Consider the following 8,753-nt stretch of genomic DNA (forward strand, 5'->3'; position numbering starts at 1 on the left):
TCCATTATACTAATGGGAACCGTTTCTCATCCCAGATATCTGTTCAAAGCAGGATATGATCCACTTCAAGTTGATAGCAGAACACATGTTATTTTCTAGGAATAACAGGATGTCAACAACATATTGCATACTAATAACCCCTCCATTACCCAACTCTTGCATAAGACCAGCAAGCTGCCTACTGGCAGCAGCTTTAACCAGTATGGTGAAAACATCAGCCATGAAATTTAAAAAGATTGGAGATATATGGTCTCCTTGTCTAACACCTCTACTGGTAAAAAAAGAACTCACTATTTTTATCATTTAATTGGACACCCACATATCCATTGTATGAAAGACCTTTAATGATAGACATCCAATGTGGGCTAAAGCCCCTTTTCTCCATCATCTTTAGTAAAAAATCCCTATCAGCCCTATCATAAGTTTTTTCATAATTCAATTTAAAGATAAAATCAGAATGTCCATTATGCAAATCATTATGAATAATTTTATGGGCACAGACAACACTCTCAAGAATGTATCTTCCTTTTATAAAGGCTATCTGGTTTGGTGAGATAAGCTGTCTGGTTTGGTGTTGGAGATCAAGTGGCTTCAACCTCTAAGGCGCGATTGGTGTTGCTGTTGGATTATAAGCGGGCGTCGATGCCATCGATGGGTACGACTCCATCGAGGTTCTCCACATACGCGCGTCTGTTAGGAAACTGGGAGAGTATGGAGGAAGGGAGCCGCGAGCGCTTGGCCGGCGGGGAGCCTAACCGGCGGCGTTGACCAACCGCTTCGACGGATCCAAGCAGGAAGTGAGGAGACGAAGTGGTCATGGAAATTTGCAACAGAAAAACAAGGCCAAGGCGGTAACTCGTGGGTCCGACGAAAGCGACTCGCCAATTCACTAGAATCGCTGCCAACCCTGGGAGCTTAGTGCTCTTTAGAGATACTGCTCATCAGTAAGGTAAAGAACAACCAAACTCAGTGAACGAAATCGCTCATCAATTGGATTATATACTGCTCCACAATGAGAACCGAGCATACAACCAGCAACACCAAACCAAAGCTTATGCAACTTATGCCACATTGCCACTCCACCAAAGGCAAAATCATTCCTTAGCATTGTTTTTTTTTCACAAAACAGAAAAATATTTCCGAAATGCCGAAGATGACCGAATTTACATTTGAGGAACATTTAGGAATAACTGTAGGAGTCGAGGAGAGGACACTTAGGAATAACTGTTGGAGGAGAGGACACTACATTTGATGATTTTGGATCGAAGATGATCCTGCCAATCCACATTTTCTATGCAGTTCCTATCTCGTCGCAATGACAATTGACACATGATTGTACGTTCAGAAACAGTAAGGTAAAGAACAACCAAACTCAGTGAATGAAATCGCTCATCAATTGGATATATATACTGCTCCGCTATGGGAACCGAGCATACAACCAGATCAACCAACATAAGAAAGTAAAGAAAGAATAGTACTAATAATAGTAAACCGGTCGAAACAAATCGATCGGCAGCCATGGCGGGGAGCAAGAACTCACTGTTCATGTCCCAGTTTCCTATCTCTAGTATGGTGTACCATCCTGCTGTCTGCTAATCCTGTCTAGTAGGCCTTGGTGGCGTTGGTGGTGAGGCCGTAGCCGAGCGGGAAGAGAGGGTCGTAGTGCGCGTCGCCGTAGTTCATCGGCAGCTGGTCCACCGACTTGAACCACGTCCGCGGCAGCTTCCCACCGAACCCGTAGTCGCCGAACAGCGCGTCGGTGATGCCCTGCCCCTCCGAGCCGGGGAGCCACGCCGCCACCAGAGCGTCCGATGCTGCCAGGAGCGGCTGCACCACCACTGGCCGCCCGCTGATGAGCACCGTCACGCACGGCGCCCCGCCACACACTGCCTGCACGGTGCTTAGACCGGGCTCCGGGATGGTCAGGTTCAGGTTGTCGCCCTTGGTCTCCGTGTACGGGTGCTCGCCCACCACCACGATGGCGTAGGAGAAGCCGCCGTTCTTGACAAAGTCCGCGTCGGGGTTCTCTGCGAACACCACCGACGTCGACGGGTCCACGGCCGCCTTCACGGCGTCGAGGATGGTCGTGCCCACGGTGGTGCGGCCGGTGTCGCCCTGCCACTCGATCGTCCAGCCGCCGCACTGGTAGCCCAGGTTGTCGGCGTGCGTGCCGGCGACGAGGATCTTGGTCGCCTTCTTGGGCAGCGGCAGCAGCGGCTTGTCACTCGCTTTGCCATCGTTCTTCAGGAGCACCAGCGACTTCCTCACCGCCTCCCTCGCCAAATCCCTGTGCGCCTGCAAAATCAAATTCAGAGCACACCATAAGTTGAGAAGTTCAGGTATGTTTCCAACATTTTAGTTTCTGAATTCAGCGACAGAGTTTCATCAACCAACCAGTACCTTGTTTCCGAGGTAACCAGCCATGCTGGGGTCTGAGTAAGGGTTCTCGAAGAGGCCCATGGTGAACTTGACGCGCAGGATCCGGGTGACGGCGTCGTCGATCCTGCTCATGTGGATGGCGCCGCTGTTGACGTGGCCAGTCAGGAGGCTGATGAAGCTCTGGTAGTTGTTAGGCACCATGATCTGCGACATCACAAGAATCGTCGATCTCAGCAAGCAGGATTGCAGTCGTAGATAGTTTCTTTCATTGGGAAGTTGGTCTTACCATGTCAAGGCCGGCATTGATAGAAGCCTTGACCGAGTATGAGTAGTCCGACCCTGCAGGGTTTGTGATCCTGTCAATGCCCTCCCAGTCTGAGATCACGAAGCCCTGTACAAGAAGATGCAACAGAGCAAATGAACATCTGAAGATTACAATAATCCAACATCTGGAAAGTAGTTCAAACTGTTTATGATTGTTACATATTGCTCTTACCTTGAAATTGAGCTTGCCCTTGAGGTATCCGTTGATGAGATCTCCATTTTCGTGCATCTTCTTCCCATTCCAGCTGGAGTAGGAGATCATGACGGTGGAGACACCCATCTTCATGGCGTTGAGGTAGGCCGGCATGTGGATACTCATCAGGCCCTGCTCGTTGATGATGGTGTTGTTCTCGTTGATGCCGTTCACCGTGCCGCCGTCACCGACAAAGTGCTTCGCGCACGCCGCAACCTTGTTCCTACATTCAGTTTTTTCTTTGTAAGGTGAGTTGTACAAACAAAGTAGTGAGTAGTGACGGACGGTTCATGTGTGACAAAAGTGTTCTTGGACGGGGTCTTACTTTCCGGCGACGTATGGCATGCCGCTGGTGAAGCCCTCGGGGACCTCACCCTGGAGGCCCGGGATGAGCTCCGTCATGGACTGCACGATCCGGTGATCTTCGCTGTAGCTCTCGTAGCACCGGCCCCACCTCGGATCTCTGCACACCTGTTCATGGACATAAGCAGCAGAGTTCAGCACAATGCAACAATAAGAAGTTCAAATTTCTGAGCGGCATTGCTGTTAAAGGATTTAAGATGACTTACCGCGATGCAGGGCGCGAAGGCGTACTGGATGCCGGTGGCTCTGACTTCGAGCGCGGTGGCGTTGCCGATCCTCCTGACAAGGTAAGGGTCCCTGGTGGCGCCGAGGCCGACGTTGTGTGGGAAGATGGTGGCGCCGTAGACATTGTTGTGGCCGTGGACGGCGTCGATGCCGTAGATCATGGGGATGCTGAGCCGCGTCTCCATGCAGGCCTTCTGGAAGCCGTCCACCATGGTCTGCCACTCCTGCGGCGTGGCGCCCTTGTGCGGCACGCTCCCGCCGCCGCTCAGCAGGCTGCCGATGAAGTTGTCCCGAAGCACGTCGGGCGTGGCCACGAGCCGCTCGATCTGGGTCATCTGCCCGATCTTCTCCGCGAGCGTCATCCTGCCCAGCAGGTCGGTGACACGCGCCTCCACGGGCTGCGCGGGGTCCTTGTACAGCGGCGCGACGTCCGCGTCGGTGGAGCCGAGCACGGCCCAGAAGAGCAGGAGCGCGGCGAAGACCGCCGGCGCCGTGAGCAGCGCCATCCTGTGCCGGTGCAGGAGCGGGACCAGGAGCTTCTTGACCTGCGCGAAACATTCAAGCGACCCGATGAGAATCACGGTGAGACGGTCCTCCAGCGGCTCGAGGACGCCGGCCCGGAGACGGCAGGCGACCGACATGGCGGAGGATCAAAGGATGCAGTCAACGGCGAGGGGATCCGAGGACGCGCAACGATGCAAGAAGCCATGGTTGTAGTAGTGCTAAGAGATAGTTGTGATCTGCGCCGTGTTTTTGTTAAAAACTAGTACTATACTACTAGTTGTCGGATGATTTCTTTTGTGCAAGTTGTGATTGTGAAAGCGAGTCGTATGATGATGGCACGTTAGTTTAAGCGATCAATTGTTTATTTTAAGGTATCTGTGCAATATCTGGCAACATTCAGAAAAACTGCAAGTAGTATTTAGTACTTCTAACAAAAAGAAGACTAAGAACCGTGCTAAAACAAGATCAAATCTACACCTTCAAATGGCAATTTAACAGAGTACTTGCAGACATTAGAAAACTATAAGAGAATCAACACAAAAGAAAGAAAATTGTAGAAATGAGCAAATAATTAGACATGCCAAATCACCAGAAGCAAAGGCAGAGGAAGAAGAGGGCAGCCGCTACAGCAGCAGGACGCCCGTCTTTGCAGACGCCGCAAAACGTATGAACCGTTGCAAGAACAGGGAGGAGGTGTTACTGTACTGCTAGCCTGCTGCCATGAGAGCAGAGCACTATTCCTATCCTATGAGAAGGGGCATTGAGGTGAAGTACTCAGGCGATGAACACCCAAATTCAATGCGTTTGTTGCAACCGATTGGAAATCTCTGGCAAAATCCAAGACGCGTGAATGGCCGGCACCCTTTGGACAGTTGGACTCAGGTCCAAGCCAAGCTCACGGTAAATGCTCCCAGCAAGCAACAGACAAGCAAAAAAAGATTTTTCATTTTTTTTATGTTTGACAGAAGACACAGCAATAGCTAGAGTGTTGAATGGGCAAGCAAGAAACGGCCGTGGCTGGCCTTGCCTCTCTTACCAGACGGACAGAGGGCGGTGGTGGTGTGAACCAGCGGCAACGATGAGAGAGGAATGGTAGCTAGGGTGGATGGGAAGAAGAAGACGAATGAGGAAGAGAGGAGGCGTGAAGCGCTACTGAAGCCTCCTGCCTTTCTCCCCACCTTTTCATTCCTCTTTATATAGCCCCGGCCGGCGGCGACGATAAGGTTCATGGATGGAGGAGTGGTTGGAATATTGGTGCGGTCATGGAAGACGGAGCAGCGGCCGGCTTCAATGCCATCCACTCCTTCCCAAAAAAACGGGCATACTATCGTCTGCTGGCCCTCCCCGCCGTTGTAACGGAACGGGGTGTTTTGGCATTCATACGGCGCAGCCGCCGGATTTGTTGCCATCTTGGCATCTTCCGGCGAGGCCCGCCCGAAGGTGAAACGGCAACAACGACCAGGTAATCGCAACAGACAGAAACAAAAATAAATAAAGTGTGGTCAGGCGGCAAGGCGCTGCTTAATTCTGCAGCCGATCTCGGCGACTCACTTTCCGTAGCAGCTTGGTGGCCGTGACACCCAGCATGATGCCGCCGGAAACGACGGTTGTGTGCTTTCAGCAAATGCGGCAGCGGGAAGACGTAGGGGAGACACAGGGGATTTGATTGAAAGGGGCGTTGGCGAAAGCAAAGATTGGTGGTGCTGTTTGGAAGCGAACTGAAAGCGGGTATAAATAGCGCGCGGGGCGGTTGGTTACTTACCGGAGTTGGGAAGCGACGGCGACTGGTCGCGGCGGCGATGAGTCAGGGGCGATCCAGAGTCCGACAGCGACGCACGAGCCTATCTATCTATCCACTGTTCCGCCACCTATCTGCACAGTCCCGCAAGAATCTCCCACCTGCCCGGTCGCAACTTGCTTGCAGGAAATCAATTCACCCAAGCAAGGTGATGGCCGGAGGTGGAAGACGGTGCAGCGCCCAACGGCTAGGTATGGGGTGGCGGGTGGTGTGATTGATTTGCAACGGAGCAGGGCACCCCCACGGTTTTATAGAGGGTGAAATGCTGCCGAGGAAGAGAGAATCAATGGAGGGAACACGCGCGGCGCAGACAGGGACGCAGGGGGGTCTCCTCTCCTGGATTAGATTAGCAATTAAACCCCAACGTTCGACTCGGGGCGCGCATCTGGCCGCTCGATCGGCGACGGACGGCTGGTGAGACGCGGGACGGGCGCTGTTGTGGGGGAACGTGACCGCCATGTTGCTCGCCCGCCGTCCGGTCGGGTAGGGGTAGGCCTTTGGGTTTGTTTTTTGGCCGTCGGTCCGACGCCTTTTCTCCTCGTGGGGACACGAGCGCCAACGGTAACCAGACCAGGGCCGATCCGGGCGAAACAAAACGTTTGGGCCACTACGATCGAGGATGAGTGATGCAACACATTTCTTGCGATTTTGTTGGACAGCGATGCAGATCCCTATGCTTCTTGTGTGTTCTGTCTCGTGCTGGATGGATCTGATATTTTTCTTTTTCTTTCTTCGGTTAATAGAGGCCAATCCGGGCGAACTAAGCGCATTTTGTCAAAGAACGAGGTGTGAATTCTGATTATACTTAATCTGAAGTGTCGGTTTGCGGTAATGCCAAGCTGTTTTTCGAACGTTGGGAACTTTATTTTGTCCTAACGTTGGAAGATTTGGGAATAAGCACTCTTTCAAGTTTCTCTGCTACGCTAGAGGTAGAGTGCTTAATGGAGGTAGATCCAAAAATATTTATGACTATGATATTGAGTATAAGATGGAGCGACAAGTGACACATTTGCCCCGGTAGTGGAAGAGGAAGGCTCATGCAGACGCGGTGTCCGCGGTGACACATTCGCATCTCAAAATTAGGCTTCAAATGAGCCACCGCTGACGGCTCGATCCGCTAGAGATGTCTTTAACCCACGCAACGTCTCCTATCCGAGCACAGGTGAACACATTGATAGTTATGTCTAGTCTTAAAACAATGTATGTGTATCAAAACAAAGACATACAAACTCGATCAAAATATCTTTACCACGACTTAAAAGTCTAGACCGCTCCACCGGCACAACACTAATCATAAAGCGCTACCACCACTTTTACAGCCAGCACTCAAAAAAACTTAATCTTCCTCTGCTAATTGGGAGCAAAGCATCATAGCACGACATGGATCGAGGTATCTTCTAGATGCTATTGGATGTATGCCAGAGTCACCATCCCATCGTGACCAGGGGCGGAGCTGCTTCTTTTTCATTGGGGTCAGCTAACTCCAATGAAAAGTGACAAAACTTCACTAAATTGGTCCTAATTTAGGTTCACTTGTGAAGACTGACCCAATGTAAGAGAGATGATATTGAGTTGACCCCAATGGCATTAATTTCAAGCTTCGTCCTTGATTGTGATACATTTTCTTTGCAGGTTCCCAGGAAGATATCCAGTTGAAGCTTGTGCACTTGAAGGTTCCTCTAGCATTAGAGGAACCGAGGTTTTCTCGCCAACAAATCCATGATCAGTGATAGCTCGCACCGAACAGGTTCTTGAACAACACTTTCCATCTCCTCAGATAAAGTAAAGACAGACTTCAAACATGTTTCATATTAAGCCAGGTTGTTCCATTAAAAACTTAGCTATTTCTACAATTCCAAATTCCCCACAAAACGGTAGAGGAAACGAAATTAAACTGAAGTTTGTTACATAACCACCTAGATGCAACATCCTCAAAGAACTTGATCTCTATTTTGAACACATCAATAATATCATCCCAAAGATTTCTAGCTACAATGCACTCAAAAAACAAATGCTTTAGAGATTCGGAATATTTGCAGAAATTACATTCTATTGGTTTTGGTATCCTTTTTTCCTGAGGTTATCCCAAGTCATAATTTATTTTGAGAGATTAGTCAAAGGAAAAGCCGCACTTTGGGGAAAATTTTGTGATCCCAGATAACATGTAGATAGACTGGTTTTACCTCTCTAAAGTTAACCAGGACATACATGGAATTAAAAAAATCCCACTAGTTTAATAAGACCAGATAAGCGCATCTTCAGTACTGTAGTAAAATTAACCGTGCTAGCTATCGCCATCAGCTCATAGCATTGGGTCATCATTTCCTGGGTAAAAGTTCTCCTAAAATTACATCTTAAGTTTGTCCCATTCCACCACTCATCTATAGTTTTAGTTTGTTGGCTAAACACAAAATATGTATTCTAAAATTGAGTAGCTAAATTCAGGGACGGAGCCAGGATCGAACTGTGTTGTGAACTTCATGAGGGGGGCAGACATGGATAAATCAGCATGAAAAATCAGTTTAAGTGCCTACTATTCTTCACAAAATCTCAACCTTGGCGGGGGGGGGGGGGGGGGGCTAGCCCCCCCTCGTCCCCCCTTGTTTTCGTCACTGGCTAAATTAGTGTTTCCGAACCTAATGGAGTAGATGTCTTCCTAGAACCTAATATTCCTACTATTATCCACTGTCCACTTACGACTTACCTCGACAACCTCAACTGCCCACATCACTCTCTTCCAAATTAGAAGGTTATGTAGCACGGCAACAAGGAATGCTAGGATTTCTAGTATTATATTTATTATTAATTATTTTCTTCCACAAAGTACCCACACTCTGGATATATCTTTTAATTTAGGACCCAATTAAGCAAAGTTACAGGTCCTGAAGATTAGGATACCCATACCCCTAAACTATTTACAGTGATTCATGTATAGATATTTTTGTTTTAATTATTTATTTACACATT

The 8,753-nt window shown here is 49.3% G+C and overlaps 1 protein-coding gene across 1 annotated transcript; it reads right to left on the reverse strand.

Moving 5' to 3' along the window:
* Positions 1–1,376: 1,376 nt before the first annotated feature.
* LOC124704349 (beta-glucosidase BoGH3B-like) lies at positions 1,377–5,680 on the reverse strand. Its single transcript, XM_047236602.1, has 7 exons — positions 5,540–5,680; positions 3,466–4,029; positions 3,222–3,367; positions 2,876–3,119; positions 2,666–2,770; positions 2,401–2,583; positions 1,377–2,295 (listed from the first exon to the last, which is right to left on the reverse strand). Exons 1-7 carry the CDS (start codon positions 5,573–5,575, stop codon positions 1,603–1,605), a joined length of 1,971 nt encoding a protein of 656 aa, XP_047092558.1. The 5' UTR covers positions 5,576–5,680; the 3' UTR covers positions 1,377–1,602.
* Between the last annotated feature and the right edge of the window lie 3,073 nt (positions 5,681–8,753).

This window comes from Lolium rigidum, chromosome 3 (genome assembly GCF_022539505.1).
Source record: "Lolium rigidum isolate FL_2022 chromosome 3, APGP_CSIRO_Lrig_0.1, whole genome shotgun sequence".
Taxonomy (NCBI): Eukaryota; Viridiplantae; Streptophyta; class Magnoliopsida; order Poales; family Poaceae; genus Lolium; species Lolium rigidum.

Coding starts and splice junctions, on each gene's coding strand:
- LOC124704349 (XM_047236602.1), bottom strand. CDS start 5,575: ATGCTGGGTGTCACGGCCACCAAGCTGCTACGGAAA. Junction 4,030..5,539: donor CCACCAAGCTGCTACGGAAA/GTGAGTCGCCGA, acceptor TGTTTCGCGCAG/GTCAAGAAGCTCCTGGTCCC. Junction 3,368..3,465: donor CCTTCGCGCCCTGCATCGCG/GTAAGTCATCTT, acceptor GTCCATGAACAG/GTGTGCAGAGATCCGAGGTG.